This window comes from Gasterosteus aculeatus, chromosome 20, assembly GCF_964276395.1.
Source record: "Gasterosteus aculeatus chromosome 20, fGasAcu3.hap1.1, whole genome shotgun sequence".
Taxonomy (NCBI): Eukaryota; Metazoa; Chordata; class Actinopteri; order Perciformes; family Gasterosteidae; genus Gasterosteus; species Gasterosteus aculeatus.
Genome location: NC_135707.1, coordinates 8,545,884 through 8,569,793, shown reverse-complemented (window position 1 = coordinate 8,569,793; position 23,910 = coordinate 8,545,884). Strand labels below are relative to the sequence as shown.

General features: G+C 44.2%; 3 protein-coding genes across 11 annotated transcripts; 1 reads left to right on the top strand and 2 right to left on the bottom strand.

Annotated features, from left to right (window-relative positions):
- Window positions 1-65: 65 nt before the first annotated feature.
- On the top strand, window positions 66-7,175 carry pianp (PILR alpha associated neural protein). Of its 5 annotated transcripts, none has more exons than XM_040165843.2 (6): window positions 66-152; window positions 675-731; window positions 932-1,338; window positions 1,743-1,821; window positions 4,926-5,072; window positions 5,705-7,175. In XM_040165843.2, exons 2-6 carry the CDS (start codon window positions 721-723, stop codon window positions 5,724-5,726), a joined length of 666 nt encoding a protein of 221 aa, XP_040021777.1. In that variant the 5' UTR covers window positions 66-152; window positions 675-720; the 3' UTR covers window positions 5,727-7,175. The 5 variants fall into 5 exon arrangements, with proteins under 5 accessions (XP_040021777.1, XP_077951126.1, XP_040021779.1 ...); XM_040165845.2 differs by lacking the exon at window positions 66-152 and adding an exon at window positions 159-357; XM_078095000.1 differs by lacking the exon at window positions 4,926-5,072 and having other exon boundaries at window positions 143-357.
- Window positions 7,176-8,418: 1,243 nt separating this feature from the next.
- Window positions 8,419-17,122, bottom strand: cops7a (COP9 constitutive photomorphogenic homolog subunit 7A). 4 transcript variants are annotated; one of them, XM_040165831.2, is made up of 8 exons: window positions 16,968-17,122; window positions 14,906-15,028; window positions 13,600-13,675; window positions 12,812-12,900; window positions 11,354-11,556; window positions 11,167-11,272; window positions 10,221-10,390; window positions 8,419-8,969 (listed from the first exon to the last, which is right to left on the bottom strand). In XM_040165831.2, the coding sequence occupies exons 2-8, from the start codon at window positions 15,026-15,028 to the stop codon at window positions 8,930-8,932; spliced, it is 807 nt and encodes a 268-aa protein (XP_040021765.1). In that variant the 5' UTR covers window positions 16,968-17,122; the 3' UTR covers window positions 8,419-8,929. The 4 variants fall into 4 exon arrangements, with proteins under 4 accessions (XP_040021765.1, XP_077951119.1, XP_040021767.1 ...); XM_078094993.1 differs by having other exon boundaries at window positions 10,229-10,390; window positions 16,968-17,067; XM_040165833.2 differs by having other exon boundaries at window positions 14,906-15,058; window positions 16,968-17,060.
- A 328-nt stretch (window positions 17,123-17,450) lies between these two features.
- Window positions 17,451-23,290, bottom strand: cldc1 (C-type lectin domain containing 1). 2 transcript variants are annotated; one of them, XM_040165835.2, is made up of 6 exons: window positions 22,181-23,290; window positions 21,594-21,704; window positions 20,154-20,285; window positions 19,883-20,034; window positions 18,992-19,113; window positions 17,451-18,687 (listed from the first exon to the last, which is right to left on the bottom strand). In XM_040165835.2, exons 1-6 carry the CDS (start codon window positions 22,269-22,271, stop codon window positions 18,525-18,527), a joined length of 771 nt encoding a protein of 256 aa, XP_040021769.2. In that variant the 5' UTR covers window positions 22,272-23,290; the 3' UTR covers window positions 17,451-18,524. The 2 variants fall into 2 exon arrangements, with proteins under 2 accessions (XP_040021769.2, XP_040021768.2); XM_040165834.2 differs by having other exon boundaries at window positions 19,883-20,061; window positions 22,181-23,277.
- Between the last annotated feature and the right edge of the window lie 620 nt (window positions 23,291-23,910).

The following is a 23,910-nucleotide window of genomic DNA, read 5'->3' as shown; positions in this document are numbered from 1 at the left end:
CTCTCTCCCCTTTCTTACTCTAGCAGACTCTACATGTCTCAGTCGCTAAGGCAACCGATGCTTTTTTTTCTTTTTTTTTTCCTCGCTTGCTCTCTGTATCTCCCCCGTTTCTCTCTGTCTCCCTCTCTCATTCCCTCTCTCCACTGCCAGAGGTAGGCATGATAACTGATATGTGTCGGAGAGCGTGTGTGTGTCTGTGTCCGTCTGCCGGCGTGCTTGTGTGTCTCTAAGTGACGTTTCTGTGGCATTTAGGCAGCAATTTTGGGATTGGAAGTTGCCTTTCTCCGCACAAAGTGCCACATGGAGTATTTGCTCCACGCAGGATGCTTCTAATGATGATTAATACGCTATGCTCAGGTGTGTTCACTGTAAGTGTGTGTGAGAGAGCAGAATGTACAAAGAGTATGTAAATCTGGGTGTTTTTTAATGCAGATGTGGATTCCGTTCAAACATGTGGCGCACAATTGTGCGTATAATTTAAAAGCCCAGGGGAGTCTGTATGCTTTTTTATTTTTATTTTTTTCAGTTGGCTTTCTGCCAATACTCCTGCTGGTGTCTACATGTTTTTTATCTAGCAACATGAAAGAAGAAAAAAAACTGGACCCTCCTCCTTCTCTCGCCCTCTCTCTCTCCCTCTCTCTCTCCCCCTCCTGCCTCCCTGTCCTGTCTTACAGAGAGAGATGATCGGAGGAGCGGCGTCTCAGTGAACAGAGCGAAGCGATGGAGAGATGGTAAGATGGAGAGTAACCGAGGTGGAGGAGGGACGTATGAGGTGCTGATGCATAAAATGTCATACTGAGTGATGGCTGGAATAAGAATCAATTTCTGAGCCGATGAGGTCGTGCAGGACGCCGGTGGAGGATACATTCTCTTAGATAACTTCTTTGTCAGTCCACCACCTCTCATTCTTTCTCCTCCACTTCTCTTCCAGCTCCATCTCTCCTGTCACACAACTGACTGCCCTTCGCTGCCTCACCTGCATTCTCCTGGTTGCTCTGGTGACACGGCCCTCCACCTGTAACCGTGACAATAGTGAGGGCGAGGAGCAGGCAGACGCCCAGTCGGTCCAGCTGTCCGTCACAGCCCAGGTCACACCCACCCCTCTGTGGGCGGTGGTCTGGGGTCCAACGCAGCCTCTGGAGGATGAGACCTATCACTTCCTTTCAAGCCAGGAAACTGACCCCTTGCACCGCCGTGGGCATCAGCAGGAGGCCGGCACCACCGGGTCTAACTGGCCCTCTAGCATGCAGCCCAGAGAGGACGCACCGCCGGAGTCTGAGGACCTGGAGGGAGTGGAGGACGGAGGGACGGGCGCGGAGGAGACGGAGCTTGAGGAAGGTGGGCACCAGGAGATGCACATGAAGGATTTCTAAATAAAGATAGCCACGAGACCCAGCCCATGTGAACACACACACACACACACACACACACACACACACACACACACACACACACATACCGCAAGTCCCCCGAGGAGTTCGCTGTCACCAGTGTGAAGCCGGCTGTGTGGTGCCGGCTGTGTCTGTGGCCGGGAATGCCTAATAAAGTTCTCATCACTCACACTGAGGAATTGGGCGCCGTCAAAGTGCAAGATACAAGACGTTATCGGATCCGTGTTTTTTTTGTTGGAGGACATCGTCTCGTACATTCAATATTATGTTTCAGCTGGCTTTATTCATCACCTCCTTTCTTCTGGATACAATTATACATGGTGTGTGTGTGTGTGTGTGTGTGTGTTACAGTGGACCCTCAGTTCTACGTCACCGTGACCATCTCCTCGCTGCTCATCCTGACGGCAGTCATCATTACAGCTAAACTCTGGTAGGAATCTCCCAAATACTGTGTGTGCATGTGGGCGTATAAAGAAAAGTGAATGGTTGGTGAGCTTCCTCTATGAGAAACCTCTCCCACGGCAGGAGATCACCACTGGTTCTCCTCACTCAAAAAGTTGTGGGAATAGAAAATGTTTGATTTGAAGATCAGACACAGCGAGGTGAGGTCCAGATCAAGCTTCAACACAGGGCGCCTCCCTTAGTACGGCATGATGTTGTTTTCGTATGCTCTGAGATTAAAGGTTTGAGGTTAAAGCGCCTTCTTTGAGAGTGTTTGTGAACCTCCTGGGTTACAATTGCGCAATCGTTTTTTTTTTTCTGCCAGTAAAGCAGCGTTTGCTAAAATTGCTTATAAATTAGTTTAGAACAGAGTTCCCATCATGGGGACACCGTCCATGAGATGCTTTACAAAATAGGAGAGTACAGATAACATATATTTTGCTTCATAAAATCTGGATTTATTTGTATACAATCTAGTGTTGGTTCCATGATCATTTTACTTCTTTTGACTAATCACTCTTTTGTTGACTTGGTTATAATCCGTCGACATATACAAACACTGAACAGGAGTCCCAGGTAAAAATGCCTTAGTTCTGTGTGAATTGTTTTAGGAACAGCTGATTGCGAGATTAGTCAAGGCTGAGAATCAAAAATCTCTGTTTTGAAAAATGGGGGCTTGAAGAGAGGAAAATTGCAGACGTGCCCCTTTCTACCCACTGACGGCTCACGATAAACATTAATGAATTGTGCGAGATGTGTCGAGACCAAATGGGGTTTTTAGTGAAGACGAAACTTTGATATTTGCAGATTTGTTTGCATGAGCTTGTCAGTCAGTCGGTCATATTCAGGACTACGTAACGTGTCTGCGTATTCTTCCCTCAAGTGAGAGCAAAGTAATAGCTTACTAATGACTTTATTAACGACATTTGTGCGCCGTAAAGTCAGATGTGGCACAGATGTATCATTTGGTTCCATTACAGTTGCAATGATTAAACCTTCCCTGAAAGCATTGGGATGGAAGTGGAGTTGAGGGCCGACGTGTTGCCTTAAAGGCTTGAGCCATAACGCGGTTTTTACCGGCGAGTTAAGCCCCCTGGATTTGGAAACTCAGTGTGTGCGTTTTCAGGCCCCGTAAGAAGTGCTTGCTGCACACGTGGCCATTAGCTGAAGGTGGGGAGTCATCGATGTGACGTAGCGGAGCACTTCCACGCTTTGCTGATCAAACCAATAATGCAGTTTATTTGACCACTGGGACTCATCTCTGCACACGTCGCACACGTCGCACCTTTTTTTTCTTTCTCTCTTCTATCTATTGCATCATAATATTTCATTTCATCGCCTTGACGCATCAAATTAGTTCTCGTCCACATTATCTTTTCATATTCTCTCAAAGGGGGGGAAGAAAAAAAAAATCACTGTTTTCCTTTTCCTCAATTTGGTGTAATTTGCCTGGTTTTGTAAGAAAGGCTGTGACGCAGTTACTCAAGACAATCCTCCAACCTTGTGGTGAGCTGTTTGAAGTCGGAACAATTCGATCGACCGTATAAACAAATAGATCAATAGAACAACAGGTGAGGGAGAAAACAAATTAAACGTCCGTTTAAAATCAGATTTGCTCTCAGACGCACTACATGCACTGCGCCGGCTTCACCCCCCCTCCCCTCCTTCTAAACACCGGTGTTCCTCTTCTTCCTTCATGTTCTTTCCTTACTTACAGTTATCACCGTTTCCTTGCTCTAACATTGCTTGTCTTTGCACAGCTGCTCCTCCTCTTTATCTCCCTCCCCAGTCTCCTATCTCTCCAGCGCCGCCAGTCCTGCTGCTGATCCATAGATAATCCTCCAGCTTGCTGTGAGCTGATACACGATAAAACCCCCTTTTCGCTCTGTTCCTGAGACTTGCCTTCGCCGTTGTTTCAATAACTCACTCCCGAGGAAGCCGCCATGGAGGAACCCCCCCCCCCCCGCCGCCCCGCCACACACACACACACACACTGCCGGTGGATCCAAAGTGGCCCTACAAAAGTGGGAGATTCTAAAGACTGCAGACATGGCAGCAGCTCCTCTCTATAGACTGGCTCAAGCCTCGGTGTCATAAATGTGTAAATAACGCCATGTGTTGGATGGAGAGAGTGCTGCGGCGACATGAACCGGAGAGGGGGGGGGGGGTACAGATGGACTGAAATGATAGCCTATAGTGGAAATTGGCCGGCGTCCAGTTCATTATGATTATAGAAGAGCGGCATATGTGCTCAGTGATTTTCCCCGGCCCCGAAACTGTGTGGCTAATGTTATCAGGCGTGACGATGTGTGTGTGTGTGTGTGTGTGTGTGTGTATGTGTGTGTGCATTTAGGGAGAGAGGAGTCAGCCAGAACAGGTGTTAGTGTGGAAAGATGAGGCTGCGCGATGTCTTTTACGGCTTCACCAGCAGCTTTGTTGTGCCTCCCAAGTATTCTTAAGAGCGTGAACTCTGTCTGGCTCTCTGTCTTCACCTCCCCCACCCCCCCCTGTCCATTCCTTAACCTTGTTGCATCCTTTCCACCTCACCCCTCCTGACTCCCTCCCTCGTCCCAGAGTCTCGGTGTCCCCCCCCCCCTTATTTCTCGCCCCCCCCCCCTCGGCTGACAGCGTTTTAATGAGTCAGATGAGGGCACTAATTCTCTCACACAGTGGCAGAGTAATGTGTTCGCTGATGCTAAATGTCTCGGCTGTTCTTGATGGTTTCTGTGTCCCCCCCTCCCTCCCCCCTCCTCTGTCTTCTCTCTTCATTCTGCTGTTATTTTATCTGTGTCTCCCTTAATTCCACCCGTCTCTATCACTTCCTGCTCCCTGTCTCTCCCTCTCTAACCTCCTTTCACTGTTATCTGTTTCGTCTAAAACTCAAACTTTCTTTGATTCATTTAATCTCGGCCTCTATTCTTGTCCCTCTCCGTCTTGATCTCTTTTTTTTCTCTTTTCTTTAATTCACATCTTTTTCTTTTCCCATCCTTCTGTCTGCATTTGTCACGTCTCCCTGCTATTCCACTCCTCTCCCCGTGTCCCTATTTTACACCTCTTCCCCCATCTGTGTCTATCGTCCTCATTCTCTCCCAGTTACGACCGCAGCTGTTCCCAGCATCCACCCCCTCTTTCCCGTGGCGTGGCCCCCCCACTCTCCCTCGCGCTTCCTCGTTCCCTTGCTTCGGAGGACAGCCGGCAGACGTTGCACAGCACCTCCTCCTCCTTCACCGACAGGGAGAGGTAATGAGTCGCCTCACCACTCTAGTGTGTGTGAGTCTGTGTGTGTGTCTACGTCTTTGAGTGTGATGTGCATGTTTGAGTTTCTGTGCACCTCTACTTTCAAGTTTGCTTTTTGTGTGTGTGTGTGAAGCACAGTTATTACTTCTTTTGTTTCATAAGGATACACATTGCATGGAGTATGAATGGCCAGTGACTCTCTGAGGAGTATTGAGGCCTGCAGTGTTGGTACTGCTGTCAGATGTATCCGTGTGTTTAACTCCCTCTACGGATGAGTCACAGTCGCCCATGAAATGCTGCTTTTATTTGAGGGTATTCAAAGTTAATCTCAATCAGGATAATTATAGTGCTGTACTCCAGTGCTCCTGCTCACGTCGCCCCCCCCCCCCACCAGCTTTTCCTCCTCTTCCTCCTTCTCTTGCGCGTCTTCTCCTCGCCGCTCTCTCAGTCCCCCGCGATGCAGCTTTCCATTCTCGTAGACACTAATTTTCCAGCTTTAGGCCTCCGTGCTCCTCTGCTCCATCCGCCCTCAGAGTTCCCTACGCTTCCCGCACTCCTCCACTCCTCCTTTTGGTCACCTTTTTTTGTTTTTTGGTTTCTCTCACCCCTCTTCTCTGTCTCTCTTGCTTTGTCAGGATCCCAGTTGTGAACCTCTGAGCGGTTGCTCCAGATGGTAAACATTTCTCCCGGGCCTGAAGAGGAACATCAGCACAGCCAGAGGGTTTCCCCCGCAGCGACGTTTATCTCCTCTGAAACTGTGAAAGGAATCCAGGGGTCCCAGGTATCCCGCCATCGCCAAACTTCCTCGGCTTCCTCGAGGTCTAAAAAGCCCAAACACACCAACCTGCCGCTCCCTCCCTCCCCTCCTCCCTTCTGCGCTTGGTATACATTTCTTTCATGTGGCTCATGCGTCACTGTTACCTCCCCCCGTATGGCCCCGAGCTCCGCCAAGCCAAGCGCTCCCTTCCTCGAACCCGCCATGACTAATTCTCAAAGAAGCACTTCAACAGACCCGCAACGTCCAATTGCATCTGAAATTCATTACAACTGTTGATCCGGTGATTCGGCTGCCCGTGTGAAGCTGTTTGGTGTCTTTCATGAAATGACGCTCATCAAATTCAGCTCAGTTCAGCAGGCTTGTATCTGGTTCGCAAACGGTTAAAAAGGCATTCTCAGCATCGCCAAACACTGAACGGGGTATTTCACAAAGCTGTTTTGGCACGGATGTAGCCAACGGGCAATGTGTTTAACATGTCACGCTCCAAAAACTGCTGTTTATTCCCCGCTTTGGGCGCCCGGAATGCAAATATTGTGTGGCTTTTTCCCCGCGCATTGTGTAGATGAGTCGGTTTTGTTTTGTTATTTCCTCATGATTTGTTCTCTTAATTATCTGGCTGACGTTCACCTCTTTGTCGAGTCTTTGTGAGCAGCCTCTGTTCCTGCTGGACTGTGTTCGAGGTGCGTTAAGCGTGTAGTACTTCCAGCGGCGGGGGTAAAATATTCAGAGCGGGAATGGATAGAGGCATTAGTGTTGAAAATCAATGACTCCCAAAAGGTTTTGGATGGTGCACAACAAAGACGGATTTTTGTTGTCATGGAAATGAGCATCTGTGAACTGTACGTGCGCGATCAAAGGACTGATGTTACCAAGATGTTTGTTTTTTCCCCCCCCAACTGATCAATCTGGAAACACAAAACCGCCAGCTTTCCTTTTCAGCACTTCTCCAGTCACTGTGTATAAACTGTCTTGGGTGCACCGATCACTTCATCAAGGAGCATCATTTCTGTCCAATGAATCTGTATGTACAGCGTATGAAAAACCTGGGAGAGTAGCTTCAAATCTATTATTCATAAATGTCTATTTCACCTATCAATAAGTGATGTCTTATCAAACCTTTGACTCAAACATCAGTTTGTGTTTGCCAACTTTTCTAAGCAGCTTTGAGACATTAAGTATTTTCCCCTACAGACATAACGCTGGTGGCCTCATGCGTGACTCGTGCTATCCTCCAGATATCTCGTCTCGTGATTTTTAGTAGCAGTCCTGTAGAAATGTGGTCTTTCTGTACCATGGAAGTTCAATAAAGACTCAACACTGGCCTTTTAGCTGTGTGTCTGTATCTGTTTATTTAAATGCTGTTTGAATGAATTCCACTGAGCTCTGCAATGGGGAGGACGTAGCTTGCAATTTGCTTTTTAAGCGCAATTTCTCCCCAAAGTCAACATTTAGTCCAGCAGCTAGCATTCATGTTGAACCTTGGGCTTGGCATTAAAAAGTACTGCATGTCCCAATCATATTTCTTACCCGCGAGGAGCAGCTGAAAAGGGAGAACAAAGAATAAGGCGGCCGCTTTCCTCTGAGACCTTTCCTTATCCGCTGCCCTTATGTGGATTCCTCTTGCTTCAGAAAAAAATATTTCCTCTGGTTGCGTTTTTTACAACGAACGTCAATAAAATGAACACAGTCTCCAGAGGAGGAGTGCCACTGAGTCCATTGAGATTCTCCAGCTTGTCTGCTGCACAGCCACCGCTTCCATCTCCTCTGGGCATTTTTACCGACCAATCAAAACGAATTGATTGCCTTTGTTCCGCTCAGAAATTCGAAAGGAACGTCGGCGTTATGAGAAGCCGAACAACAAACAGTAAGGCCGAAGTCAGGTGTGAACGTGCGTGTGCAGTCACCGCTCACACGCTGAAACGTGACACACGCTCTCAACACCACGCGTGGGCCAGCTAACCCTTCCGTCACCAACAAACACCCAACAGCTGTTAGAAATCACGGCTCCAATCTGGTGGAAAAACAACTGTGAGCCAACGAAGCTCAATCACACTGACTGGAATTAACGCCACTATTTATAGAGATGGGACGGATTTTGTAGAGAAATACGCAGGGTTAAATAAAACAGGACCACAATTTCCCTGTCGTCTCTTTCGCTCTCACTGCTGCTGCTGGTCCGATAATTGGTACCATTAATGTCGCGCAGGAGGAGGAGCGGGGAATTAGAGAGAACAGAATAAAAATAAAAAAAGGTGAGAGACTGGTTGGAGGCATGAGGAAGGATAATCTGACTGATGGAGGTGGCTGGCAATTTTGACATTGAAATAATAGCGTTGGGCAAAACACACGTATGAAATATGGATGTGTGTGTGTGTAGCCATGCTGGTTGCGCACAAGGGAAGCTTGAGCTCTATAATACATTAGTCTCTTTGGGGATGTGCCCTAATTAATGGCTTGACCTGCTAACTGGTAGCCCCCTTGTGCGAGTTAACATTTAGCTGTGCCCCCTCCAGAGATGCACTTTGAAGTGCATTTAATGAAAGAAGTTGACAGTGATACGAAGAGTCATGGTAAGTAAGTACAGGGCTTTGTTTTATTTCGCAACAATTTATATTCTGATTTTATACATGTCTCAACTCAGCAGAAAGAAAAAAAAAAATACAAAGCAACATAGAATTAATCTAAACCAAAAGAACATTTATCAAAGCAAAAGAGCTACACATCAAATATATCGATCCTGCTTCAGACTGCTCTATCTTCATGTGCAATTGTGTGTGTGTGTGTGTGTGTGTGTGTGTATAGACTGAAAGTCACCTATTAAGAATTGCAAGAGTGGATGTAACACCTGTCATTTTGCAGGTGGCACTGCGTGATTCCAACTCCGTCGAAGGGAGATTTGGTGACAAGAAAAGTTCACCTGAAGTTTCCTGGTTGTCCTGTGAAGTGTGTGTGTGTGTGTGTGTGCGCGTGCGTGTGACAAAGGTGTCCATGAACATGCTTTGGCCCAGCAAGACGTCCATGTGTCTGTTACTCAGTGATAGTGTCCATCAGTGCCTCGTCTCCACATCTCTGTCTCTGTCTCTCAGTTGGACTTGGACCAGATCTTCCCACTGCCACGCAGCCTGAGTGGGGACAACAATATAAAACACTGCATTCAAACTTTGAGATGTATCAAAAATCTGTAACGATTAACACGTTTACTTTTTACTTGCACTACTAAACCAGCATAGTTCTGATGCAACGGTGTCCTTTTGATCAGTATTTTCTTTTTTTGCATTGATCCCAATGGATTCTCGATTACAAAATTTAAAAAAATACTATTTTTGTGCTAATTTCTAATAATAACAGTCCCTTCCTTTAAATAGCTTTATAAAGAAATGGTGCAAAAACTCATTTTTTAATTTGAGGATTGAGGTTAAGCTATCATTAATTTGGATTTCAAGTGGCTCTTCATTTGAATGAAGTGCAGTGCTGAAAATTATAGAGCTCAATGCGTCATCAGAATATGACATGCAGCCAGAAAATAATCACTGCTTTGGGTTCGGCAGCAAAAACAAACAGCAGACGAGCAAAGCATCTTTGGATCCCTGGAGGGGGGTACGGTTCTTTTGGGATGAGAGCGCGTGGTGCATTTGTATATCCAGTGACATTTTACAATCCAGGACAGATGTGAAATTAGCCATCGGTAATTGGGCCGGATGGAAGCGGAGCAGGAAGAGAGTCCCTGAAAGCAGCGATGGGATACGGCTGCAAACCACTGATGTGATAATAAAGCTACTTCATGCAGAGACGCGTTCACACACACACAAACCATCAAACGGCAGCTGGCTTTTGAATGTATATTGAAGAAAAAAAAAGGAAAAAAAATAGAAACAGTAGTTCAGCGTTGAATTAACTTCCTCGCTCTACTAAAGTACTGGACTAATGGCTTTACTTCTGAGTGTCTTTGTAGGGCTCTGTCTATAAAGGTACAGGTACATTTGTATTTATAAGGCACTTTTCAAAAACTAGAGTACCAAAACGTTTTACGAAACAGCAATAAAATACACGTAAAATGGTACAAAACCTCCTGCAGCTTTTTGGTTCAATTTTATGACTCGTGGAAAAGAAAAAAAAACCTTGTTCACCAGCGCACCGCGCACCGCAAACAAAGCAAAAAAATTGTTAAAGTATATTATTCTTCATGGCCAAACACATTTTACGTATTTGATCTCTGGGTTGTTTGGCGATGCAGTATGAATGCAATTTCTATGCAAAAACTTGGTGGTTCCCTTAGTTTCAAACGGCCATAACATCCAAGACACCATCGTGCACGTTTGTGTTGTCACACACTTCCACGCAGCCCAAACAGCGGGTTGCAACACATTACTCACCCTTTCACCTTTGAACTCTTTTTGCCTGGTTGTCGTGGTTCCTGAGAGGAAGCGGGGTCTCGTGGCTCCGCAGGCTGATCTGCGTCCTGATTGGAGGCGGCTCCAGCGGGGGCGGGGCCTGACGACGGAGAGGCCGCGCTGGCCTTTAACGTTTTCTGAAGATTTGACACCTGAGGATGGATTCAAAATGAGGTTAAAGGAAAGGTTCCCAACATGTCGTCTTTTGTGTTCAGTGCCTCTTTTACTTACTACTATTCTGCTTGTTTACAAAGGAGACGTCCTGGTACCAAAGCGCATCATAGAATCTTTCAGAAACCCCGCCTGTCGATCAATATTCTCCTCTGCCTATCCTGCTGTAAACAAGTGAGCCACGATAGAAGGTGGCGCTGCCCGTGTCCCTACCACCTTGCCCTTGACCTTTAGTATTAAAATTTCAACTGACAATGCAAAATGTTAAACTGAAGCAGGCCTGTCTCTTCCTCTCCCTCGGATCAGTCACACGTGTGCCCGACGTAATATCTGCCTGGAGATGCATTAAGACTGATGAATGATTTAATCTCACTTTGCACAAAAAAACGAATCACTTTAGTAATGCAAGTAAGGCAACATTACTAATATCTATAATAACTGCAATTGTAAATTGTAATTCCTACATTACTCATTACTGGGGAACGTAATTGTATTACAGGAACACTGGTCGTATAGCAAGTCAGGTTTTTTGGAGGAATTCATACTTTAATGTGTTTATGAACACGTTGGTGTATGAGCCTACTTACCCTCAAACAAAATGCGAAAGAAAAGATAAAATATGCAATCAGGGAGAAAATTAAAAGACCACATGTGGCTGGAAGCATAAACAAATGCTGAAGAGGGAAGAGTCACATTCTCTTCATTCATTCCACACACACACAGGAGTTACTGTAGGCTGAAGAAATGAGGGACTGACCTCTGTTTCCACTTGGACTTTGACCTTTAACTGGCTCTCTCTGTATTGGTTTGCCCTCGAGACTTGCTCCTCAATACCACACAGCACTGCCTCACAACCTGTGCACCTAAGACACAGAGAGAGTTAGAAAGCTGATCCCGGAGACACAAAGAAGTGTGCGCATTGAAGAGTCGGGGCCGACACTGACCACTCCTGCAGCGTGTTCACAATGTTTGGCAGCTCGTTGGGGCCGAGGTCACGACCCACGCTGCAGTCCACCTCCACCTGCTGGTTCCTCTGGTCCAGTTTGCCCTGGATGATGTCACAGTACACGGCGTCTATCAGCAGGTCCTCCAGCTCCCTCACATTCTTCAGCTCAAGCTGCTGCAGAAGCAACGAGTATGGCAGGCACTGAGGGAGGAGGGGGGGGGGACACAAGGAGACTTTACATATTCTCCTTTTTTAACTAATGTATACAGGCACATCATTTGATTCCAATTTAACTGTTTGATGGAAAATGACAAAAAATGTTACAGTAAAATTGCCCATTTGTCTAAATGTCACAGTGAGAAGAAGGTGGGAGGAGGATGTTGGATTCAGCAATCCTTAACGGGCCAATTAGGGAGTTCAAGCCTACACACGGAGAGAGTAGTGGCATATTCAGGAGAAAAACAGATGCCGCAGCGAAAGGAGCCATGGCAGGAAAAAGTGAGATTAAGTTTATTAAAAATAAAGAAAGTTAAGTGGGAATAATGAATCATTTATTATTAGGAGCGGATAAAGAAAATGGGGGAAATGTGCAGTACGGTTGGAAGGTGTGTGTGTGATTCCTTCATAAAAGAACATTAAATACTTTACAATGCACATGAAGGGATGATTGAGCAGTAGTGGATGTGCTGGTAGTGCTTTCTAGAAAAGCTTCAAACTGAAAGGCCGGTTGGTTCCTATAATTCTAATTTAGCTGATATAAAACAGGCTCAAAAGGAGAGATGTTGAGTGCATTTTCAGGTTAATACTTTTATTGGTTTCTACTTAAACATGAATTTAGATTTTTTTCCCACCCTCTCCCTAGCCGGTTCTCTGGGCAATGGAATGAATTGTTTAGAACTAATACAATTGCGCAGCCACATAAGCGGTATGAAAATAACTGTGTATTCTGCCTGTATTCGCCAGGTCTCAAATTCTTACGTTTTGGCCCGTGCGTCTTTAAGCCTTCCATCCCGGAAAGTCTGTTCTGATTGGCCTGCAAAACCAATTTGGTGCAACTTTGCAAAGATATCTCTCAATCCGCTGGTGGAGATAGACACATGAAGTGCAGTATATTCTAATGAGCCTGCATGTGACATGGGGAGGGGAGACAAATCCAAATGCCTTGTCGAATCAACGTTATTTGATATTTACATCCCAAAAGAAACAACGATATTTCACAGTTTTGGGGTTGTATGCACTGCACATACCAAAAGTATGTGGGTTTTTTCATGATTTGGATGTTAGTTCCCCTTGTAACTAACGCACCTAAAAAAATATTCAATACTTTGCATTATTGTCATAGCAATGAGGCTACATACGGCTGCATAATGTTTTCCATTTTTGAGGTAAACAACAAAATACACAGTTAATCTGCACCGCCCTGTGAAAATTGGACGTGAAAAGAATGAACTAGTACCTTGAGGTTGGATGCCAGGCTGATGATGGAGAGATGGCGCAGTTTATTTCTCTGAGCCGGGGTCAACTCTGGTAGAGAGGCTGCTCTCTCTTCAGCAAAAAGAACAGGAAATAGTCAGGCAGCATGTAAGTGTCACTTGATGAGGGTCAAACAGTCCCACATAATTGAAGCACTACTTTATTTCTTTGAAGTGTAGAATCGTACAGGGACACGCGGGGCTCTTTAAAGCCCCCTCAGAACATAGTCGGAAGGAAGTCGGTCCCCTGGGACTACGTCTCCTGCTGCCATGCTTCCCCGGTGACAGGACTGACACCCTCCGGGAAGGCAGCGCTCTGACACCTCCTCTGAGGGCTTCACTACGCAGCACTATGAGAGAAAATGTGCTTCCTGTCGGCGTGACTCCAAAGGGAAGGGAACAAAAAAAGTAGGCTAATTTTTTTTCCCAGGCTATTGGTTGATGTTCAGCATAAAATTAGACACAATTAACATTCCACTTCTTGTTGAAGCTTCACAACGCATCACACAGACGACAAATTAAGTCACAAAAGATTGGTTTACTGCCATTTTGTGGCAGTACTTCTGCAACACAGACAGTCATTAAAAAACACTTTGTGAATAGTTGCCCAAACAAATAAGCACACCAGTCATCTTGTCTGCAGTGTCTCAGGTGAGGGCGTTTAAAGTCTGTGTCAGGGTACCTGCCTTGAAACAAAGAACATACGGCTAATAATAAAAGAGATTCAGGGACGCCCCCATTATTTATTTACACCATGCTGCCACTGTAATACCTTTGTAGTCACAGTAGGTTCCATAGGCAAAGAGGTTGAGGAGCTGGTACATTGGTGCATGAGGGCCATTCTCCATCTGTGTAGTAGAAGGAAGATCGGGGAAAACATGAAATGAGACTTTACATAAAAAACTGCAACAGCAAATTGAGCCTTGCTGAGACTCCTTGAGTAAGGCTGTATTTAGGCGGGAATGTCACTGAAATGACCCATTTCGCCGCCATGCTGCTGGTTGGTTGTAGTCACTCGGTTTGTTCATCCGTGCTGCTCCTCTCCCGATGGGCGTCTTTTGGTCAGATCTGTCTCCAGTGAACACTGTAATCTTTCCTACAGTTTCCTCGTGGCTGTCTGGAAGCTTTCAGCTGAGGCCTGTTCCGTCTTTCGCGAGACTCTCGACTATAATTTATTTGTTCTATGCTATTTATTATTGAGATAGGAACCTGATATTGAAATGAAAAGGACGACACTTTTGGAAATGCAAAAAAACATGCAGGGAAATTGAGTGTTCAAGCGCATTCTACAGCAAAGTGGCTTTTTCATCCCTTTTAAGAAATGCAAAAACGCAATTCTGACGTAAATATGAGCGCTTATACAAGCCGTCATTGGCGGACTATGAGGACGCGCGGATGGCCTCTGATTTATGGAGGGAGATCTCCGCAAACGTCGGTTTGCTGGTCGAGGGGAACAAAGTTGTGGAGGAAAATACGGGACAAATGTTTCCGTGATGAAAAGCAACAGTGGTGATGCACAGGGCAATAAAGTCTATGATAAATAAATAAACAAACCAATAACTTCCACACACAAAGACGTCACTCTCTGGGTCGTCTTTGACAAAAAACGTTACTCCACCTATTTTTCCGGCGGTGAATTGCTTTGCAACACGCGCAAGCCTTTTAGAACCATGAATTGAAACGAGTGCGTCGACACGACTATGCGTAAAGACGCAGAAGCATGCGCCAGCCTTAACAGCATCACGCTCAGGAACTCTATCTATAGATGTGTTAATTGGGAGAGGAGTCACGACATTGATTACATCATTGATGCACAAGTGTCCACAGGCATAAACGTGATCAGATATGGGGAGGAAACACCCGTTGTGTTGATGAGGCATTAACATTACAGTCACAGGCATCGCTGACCCTTCTGAAATTGGTTTGATTGATCAGATTCCTAATGTGTCCTGGATAAATGAACACATGCGAGAGAAACTGTCAAACTGTGATCAAGACGGCTTGTTTTCATGCCAGGTCTGAAAAGGTCACCAAAAGACACAAGGGGTGAGGAAGATGAAGTGCAAGAGTGTGTTTACCTCTCTGACATTAGGCAGCTCCAGGATGTCGGAGAAGACGTAGAGGCCTGGGGTCTCCAGCAGAGAGCTGACAGCCTGGGCCAGTGCTGGGCCCGACAGGGACAGGAGCTGCTCCACCTCCATCTGACGCCACGGGAGACAGGAGACCAAAAGCTGAGCAGGTTAGACAAAAGTAATAAAGAGAGACACATGAGAATGAGAATGTCCCGATAAAAATCAAGGAAATGACATTGCTGTTAACGCCTTGGCTCTGCCATTTAAACGACGGCACCTAGGGACACCGTATCACAACCTGCCTTAAACACTATTGTTAGGTCGTTTAAATGAACAGAAGGACTCCACGGGATGTAGGTCTCTTTGTCATGCACAGCAGCCAAGTACTCTTGACCAAAGAACACTTAAGCGCTCAAATTACCCGAGGAGCACAGACAGCAGGGGAGTAGCGGCACTCGGTAGCACCAATACAGTCACCAAGGGTAATGAATGCAAAGAACAGCCCATGTTTATTTATTGAAACCAATTCCCTGCATACACAATGCAAATGCACTTTGGACAACGCCTGAATAATTACCAGTTACCATCATCCTGTGTCTTCAGCAGATATTCGGGCCACATCCACACGGATGCATTTTTGTCTACGGGGTTTTGAAATGTCCACACCGGCGGGTCTGAAGGCGAATGTCACATGACTATTTACGTACACTGGCTGCAAAACGGGATTGGTTGGCACAAAACGCGACGTCCGCGCCATCAGGCCAATTACATCGTTAGACAACGCCCACGAATCACTCCAACAGCTGGTTTTCTCAGCATATATTGGCAAAAGTGGTATTCAAGTTTGCAACAAATGTACAAATGTAAATGTTCCCAGTGTGCGTGAATGGTCCGCAACAGTTGTTTTCAGGGGTTATAATTTGGACGGAAATCGTTTTGAAAACTCAATGGCAAAAGATCTTTGTGGATGCAAATTGTTCTTGTTTTGAAACCTGTATTTGACAAATATGTCAATCTGAGGAGCTGTGTTGAGTTTGATGTGATATTTTAAGATATTCTAATCCCAGCAGGGACACAGAAGAAGTTTAGTTTTTCATGTGCATGGTAAAGTTATTGCAATTGCAGACTGTTTATGACCTGAGGCCATTCCCTGAAATTAATGAGTCTGGATACCAAACTGCTTAGCTAAGACTAGTCTGGTTCTTATTCAACAAAGTCAGTGCAGAGGGTGCAGATATATTGTATCATCCTAAATCTGATGCATTTAGATGCACATCTAAATGTGGAGTGTAAAGCGCATCTTCTCAAGCAAGCTGAAACAATGAGCACTAAATGAATGGAAGCCAAAGACTGACGTTCGCGAGTTTCTGGTGCTCGCGGGGGAAAAGATTCAAACGTATTTTCACTGAACAGTGACCTCGACTGCAAATGTGGTGAAATAAATGCAATCGTTACTTAAATATAGCAATTTAAATGTAGACAAAAACAATAAATACACTTGTCTCCAAAAGCAAACGTGCACACGTGTTTACAAATGCTAACGTCACCTTAAATTATTTTGGGATTGGGACTGTGATTAAGTTACTAATATGTGGACAGACAGTCGTTAATTGTTGCATGAAATCATGTCAAATCTCAACCAAAAGGTAAAGTGGGTTATGAGGAGAATCTACTTACGTTAACTGATAACCACTAAATCACCCATCTTATAACGCTAGCTTAACACCGCTCAGTCACACGGCTATCGTTAAAGCTAGCAAGTAAATTACCCTGTCAACAGACATAAGTGCACACGACAGAAGTTCTCAATATGAAAAAATCGGTGTATCGGTAGTTTAATTACATTTTATGATATTTCATCCAAATGTGTTTGTTCGGTCTCAGTGTGTCACGCTAGCTAAGTTGCTAACCGAAGGCTTCACGTTGACGTTAGGCCGCCAACCACTTTAAGCCTTTCCAATAATCTAAATCATACCAATATGATGCACAACTAACAGGGAAGTAAAAAAAAAGGCAAAAAGATACTTCCGCAAAAGTGTTAGTTGAGAGTCGGTGTGTCCAAATGTACCTTATTATGTTGTTTTTTAGCAGATAGCCTCCGTCTTGACTGTTTAGTTCCGCAGTTAGCACACGTACGACAACAAAGCAACGTAAGCTTTGATTGGACAGTAAGAATGAAGTAGGCGGGACATGTGCTGCTGTCACTCAGAAACTATATAAGCGGATCTGAGAGAACAGCGCTTCCTAGCGGTGGGTTAATAGACACTGAGAAGACAAGGGGTATGTACATGTATTTATGTATTTATTAATTTATTTAATTTTGACTAAAACGGCATTCCATAGACATAGACTTCATTTTAAATCATCTCATCTGTAATTTGTTGTCGGCATAGAGTATATGGTTGTAGAGTCTGTGGTTGTGAGCCTTAACTTTGTATACTGTCGGAGGATGCAGTTATATCGATGCCTGAGACTTCAGCTGATAGTTTGTGAGATAAGTTGAAAATGTGGATGTCCTGGATGGAAAACAAGATCAACCCAAAGAAAACTGTTCAGCAATAGAAGATTTTATTGACCTGTATTTATTTTTGCTAGAAATGCATATCAATCAATTCTGTTTCAGTGAGAAATTCACATTTTGTAAAACTTAACTTCATGTCAATGTTAATATTTTGTTATATACATATGCAATGTTACACTACTGCATTGAGCTACTACTTTGAGTGTGTGCTGGTCAGCCAACAGACTGAGACGAGCAGACATTTTGATTAGAATACATTCTGTGAGAGAAGCTCCTTTTCACTCAGGATTAACAAGAAACAAAACTAGGCTAGATAAGACAGTAATGTATTTTGAAAAAAAAAATCCCAATATGGTTAAAGGAAAATGTCTATTGATAGACGGATTTATGGAAGTGACTCACACAGCCCCCACACTCCTGTTCCCCCATACAGCTGTGGCTCCAGGGGCATGTTGGATGTAGATTATACTGTTAGTGCTATTAGCACTGTTAACTACAATCCACCGGCTTAATGACTCACCAAGGTTTAGAGCTGTCAAAAGGCTCCCACTCTCTTATCATGTACCTTTAATGGGTAAACAACCGTACAACTAAATATACAATGTTTCTGAAATATTTTGCAGCTCACTTTTCTCACATTTTTTTCGAAATGTCTTCTAAAGATTAACAACAGTGACTCAAATTTGTAGAACACAATGATAGTGTTGTGCTATTCAACTTTGCAACATGAAGACCTGATTTGAATATATTTATAGGCTCATTATTTTTAAATTGGCACAAAAGAGGACAAATTACAGTATATCTTCTAAAAACAAATAATTACATCCAACTCTATCTAAAATGTGTGCAACACTAAAATACATAATCTCTTTACATTTTTTTTCACTCAAGAGTTATACAATTTTCTCCAATATATTGTATCTCAATTTATTGAGATTTTCAAAAACCAACCATTTCAGAAACCATTCCACCAGTAAAAAATACAAATATATGTCACAAGAACAACCTTTTGGTCTGAGATTTGTTTTCTGTTATTCTGAAACCATTCATTTTCTTTCTCTTTCACAACCTTGTGTTTTGCAATGTTTTGAGTAGTATTGGGATTCAGTCGAGCTGAATGACATCCATCTGGCAGATCCGTTTATAAATGTGCTCACAGGGAACATCAAACCATGTCTTTGCATGGCTGTCTAAGGTGGCACAATCCTCTCCATGTTCCCCTCCTGACTGATGGTTATTTGGCTCGGAGCTCAACTGATCCCAGTATCTGTGACAGACCGAGAGAGGAGGAAACATGGATTGATAGGGTGGTCTATAAATAACAACTGTGAACACTTCTGACAAATGTGAAAAACAAGCTCACCCCACCCGAGTCTGTGATTCATTCACAGCATTTTTAAACTCTTTTATCTGAGCTTTTGAAACAAAAATGAACATGTTGCATGCATGTTTTTCTATCTTTTGATGTTATGCTATTTCATCTTTCTCTCTCTCATATATATATATATTCTTTAATATAAAACATGAACAAATCAATTATTTACTGCATTAAATATTAAAGCAGATATTACTTGTGTTGCAATGTTGTGTTGTCCACCCATCTCCAGTCTCCCTCGCTGTCTAGGTCAGACAGACCGATCCAGAAGTGGTAATCAAATCCGTCACTTTTCTTGACTTCTTCTACCAGAGCGTCCTGAAAAACACAGTGGATTCATTAGTGCTGAATCCATAAGAAATTCCTATTTTTTTTAAATCTCAATGAATGTAATAACGATAATAATGTCATGTAATAACACTTCGAAGTTCCGATATTTAGAAGGGATGACAAAATGTCCTAATTTCCCAATAGTGCGCTAAAACATGGTACCAGTGAGCCACCCGGACCATGAAACTGTAGCAGCTAACAGTTATTCAGCCATCATTGATTAGGGAATGTTCTTTTTCTACAAGGAAAGGTCAACATGTTCGCTGTGAAACAGGCCTGTTGCATTGGGTCACTGAACTCTATGTACACAAGGCCTGATAAATGTGTACTTTGTCTACCTCCTAAAAAATGTGTTACGCAACGAAAAGGGGAACCTGTCTGGTGTCTGTGGACACACCGCGCAGTCCTGAGCGTATAATATACTCCTTTTATAAAGTCTATGTTTTAATCAGACAAAAAATGTGTTGAGATGGGAATACAGAGACTTCTGTGGCTTTATGTTTCCTGTCTGTGTACACACACACACACACACACACACACACACACACACACACACACACACACACACACACACACACACACACACACACACACACACACACACACACACACACACACAGTGAAGATCACAGTAAGTGATCCAATTAAGGGGAAGGAGAAACACCTGTGCCGGTCAGCAGGTGTTCGTTTCTGTCCATTAAGTTGTGTTCAGCCCAACCCCATACACACACACGCGCACACACACACACTCACTCACATGCTGTTCCATGGTGTGCAGTATTGTAAGATGGCCGCCCATATCGGCACAGCTATCTCTGCTCTTCAGCCAGTCCAGCTTGTCGTTGCTGAAGTAGTAACACTGGTCCCCGGCATGGAGCCATCCTTCAGGGCAATCCCTGCACCGCTTAACTATTGATGAGATGAAGAGGGCAAGAACTAAAAAAAAAAAAAAAAGCCTGAGGGCTAACAGTAAAACAAGGCCGGCAGGAAATGAAGATTGGGTGCAAGTTTGATTTACGTTCCGCCACCTGTCTTTGAACAGCTCTGTCCCAGAGCGCTGTAGTCCTCGCACAGCCGGGCGTAACGCGTCCGTGCCGAGTTCAGCTTGAAACCGAGAGATGGGGAGTCCAGGGGAGCACCAGGCACCGGCCTGCCAACCACTGACAAGGAAGGAAGAATGGAATGACGACGGACCGACAGATAGAAGGATAGAGAGAGGCAGATGGATAGAACGAATGCGCAGCAGACGCCATTGGGAATGACACTCAGTGCTTTTGGTTACAGTATCTGAGAGATGATGATCATAACGCTTGATCATTAAAGTTTCTAAAAATTCATCTTCTGAGGAATATGAACATCTGTACCAAATTTAATGTAAAATCACCCTGTAAATGTGGAGCTATTTCAGCGTGGAACAATATTGCCACCAATAAAAGCCTGACTATAAACGCATGCAATTGCATACTGTCAGGTTTTCACCCACAGCTCCCTCTACTCTTGTGAATCTCCTCCGTACCGTCTGTAAATCTCATTTTACTGCTGCTGTTGCTCGAAATAATTGAGTTTACATGAGCTCCCTCACGGCTGTAAAAAAAGAAGAAGCATAATTTAAACCTTTCTGTGGTTTCATTGCCAGATATTTTTCCATATTTGTGTTTCCTCAGTTTACGTTACATCCCATTTGCCTATTAAAAACACATTTTTCTAATCTTTGCTAAGAAGAGTAATTGATATAATATATGCAATTAATGAAGATGATTGTTGACAGTTTTTAATTGTTGGATGTGAAAATGTGCTGCATTATCTATTATGGCAGATATTGTTTACTGTGCAACTAACACAGCAAATCTGCAACATGAAGTCTACAATAACAACATTTAACTGCTAGGAATATTGGCAGATTTGTCATGATGCTTTTATGCCATAGTTATATGGTGGAATTAAATCATCTTCATCTTCTTAAAATATGTAAAGTATTAAGTCTAGCTCTTATTCTTCTCTTGCTGCAGGTCATCATTTTCAGATTCTGAAATAGTACTCAATAGCTTGTGTGTGCGTTTCTGTGAATGCGTGTGTGTGTGTGTGTGTGTGTGTGTGTGTGTGTGTGTGTGTGTGTGTGTGTTGGTAATAGATCAAGCACCTGCATCCCCAGTGGTGTTTGTTTTTAAACGAGGGGGCCCTCACAAGCACATTATCATGCTGGGCGTCCACAGCCTGTTGACCCGGCAGAAGAAATATTTCACAATCGTGGACTTTTGTGCTTTTTCTATTACTTCCCCCTCACCGGACTGAGGAGCGCTTTATCTTTGCTATTGCCAATTATAGGTGTCTAAAAGCGCAGCGAGCCGACGCGAAGAGAGAATAATCAGCGAGAGAGAGAGAGAGAGAGAGAGAGAGAGAGAGAGAGAGAGAGAGAGAGGCAGGGAGACACGCAGGCTCAGACCGCAGGGCAGGTCGTTCATACTTACGGAGCACAGTGAGGATGATGTTGGCACAGACGGAGGCCAAAAAGCATAAAGCCATCAGGAGAGCAGCCCGACTCCTCAAACACTCGACGCCCCGCTTCAGTCCCCGGGAGCCTGGGACACAAGAAGAGGAAGCTGTCCACTCACCACTGTCAATCATCTCGTGAAGCCCAGAGAAGCCGCTCAGTGAAAAGAGATCGCGCAGCAGATTATTATCCCCAATGGACGATAATTCAATAGTTTAATATATAATACATGTAACAAGGATAAGTTGCTTGCTTCAAACCCGTTTTTTAAGTAAACGTTGAATGCGGGACTTTAAATGTGGAATTTGCAGAGCTGTTGCGACTTTAACTCAGGTAAACAATGTGAATACTTTTTTCACCACTGTTATTGCGTATGTTAAGTAAAGCATTTCCCTCTGCAATATAGTGTGAAGTAGACTTTACATTAAGAAAATAAATGAAGTAAAAGTACTTCGTATTGTCACAGTACCTGAGTAATTGCACATATGTGTACATGATATTTCCCCACTGGCTCTTAAGCACGTGAAATCTCCCAATATCTTCAGTGACATGAACACACTGTACCGTCGCTGTGCTCCAGAATGAGCCGGTTCGCTCCGGGGGTCGGCTCCTCCGTGAACTCGTGCAGGCTGCTGTAGTTCTCTCCATGCTCCATGGCTTTGATGCCCTTGTTAACGCTCTGTCTCACTCGGTCTCTTTTAGTACGGTGCCTCCTACGCTCCCGATAGGCTTTTGCGGATTCTCTCCCAAGCAGCAATATTTCTCCTTGAAATTAAATTTGTCCCTGCGAGTTGATTTATTGAGGCCGGTTCACCTGCTCTGCTGCGGCGCTGCAAACGAATGTGCTCAGTTAAACTGTCCTCTACCTAGTGACTAAACAACCACAGCTCTTTCTGGAAAAGTTAAGGGTGTGTTGGTCCAAAGTGGGAGAGTCTTTCCTCACTTTGTTGGCTCTCTGCAGTGTGTGTCGGCCCGTTGCCGTGGTGATTCATTGTCAACTCGCCCCCCAGTTGCACAATCTCAGAAGTTTCCTCACACTCGAGCTCGAGAAAGTTTCTGAACGACAACACGCCCACATTCTGCTGAGTCAGAACACGAGTCTGTATTTTAACAACACCGGAAAAAAACATTGTGTGCCTTAAACTTCCCGACATTAGTTGATATAAAAACAAGGTTGTGACGGTGAAGCAGCTGCGTGCACCGTGCGCAGTGACACGAGGCAATCAGTGGTGATGCCGCAGCTGCGCAGTTTGAGCTCACGTGATCACAACACGTGATCCTTCTTTGCTCTCATTAGTCTGTATTGAAGGAAAGAACTCATGAAGAAGAATAGCTGACAATGATGACAGGAATTAGGTGCCAAAAATATAATGAACGGGACATATATTCCAAAATAAACATAAATATGTTGACAGTCTGTTAAGGCGACAGAACGGGCATCTGGTGTGTGTGTGTGTGTGTGGGTGTGTGTGATGTAGAGGTGATATTGTGGCAGCTGTTCTTCTAATGAAGAGAATACAAATATCTCGCAACACACAAACACATGGAAACACACCGTGCTGATTAATGCTGAGTCGTACTTTTTTACTTCTCCATCTTTGCCAATTTGTTAAGAACGTATTTGTCTTTGCTCACCCGCATGCCAGAGCTCCACCATCAAATGTTTGTTTATCTAATCCTATACAGCAGTTCATCGATGGGGTTTGGCCACATGTTGTTGCATCATGTGAGTTCCGTTAATCATAAACTCTCCAGTCTGTCGGGTAGATTTGGTCAATCTGTTCTTTCTGTCCCTCTGCTCGATAAAACACCCAGAGACCACAGAGAGGAAGCCAAATGTTGCTATTATTTTATGAGCTGGCAGACATGAGAAAAAACAACAAGGTCAGAGCAGCCTTAAACAATGTGAAATAGTGGCGTAAAGTAGTTACGAGTGAAAGTATGAAAACAATCAGGTTTAGGGAGCTTTGTATCCTCATTTTCTCTTTTGAACATGTCTGAGGTAACAATCTGAATCATTCGCAAGGCCCCGTTGCTCCCTAGTGCCTGCTCTAAGGGCCCCTCCACACCACCGTCTTCAGTCATTATATTAAAATATAAAAGTTGCCGTGCAGAAGTAAATTGCAGAAATGTGGGGAAAGTTTTGCTTAATCCCCTTTTGGGTTCCCAGAACTAACCTCTGACAGAATGTCTTTTTAATTCCCAGAACTAAAGGCTGTTAACTGTTTACTGGACTGTTTTTTAAGTTACCGGAACCAACGCCCTTCCCAAACCTTTCTTTAGTTCGCTGAACT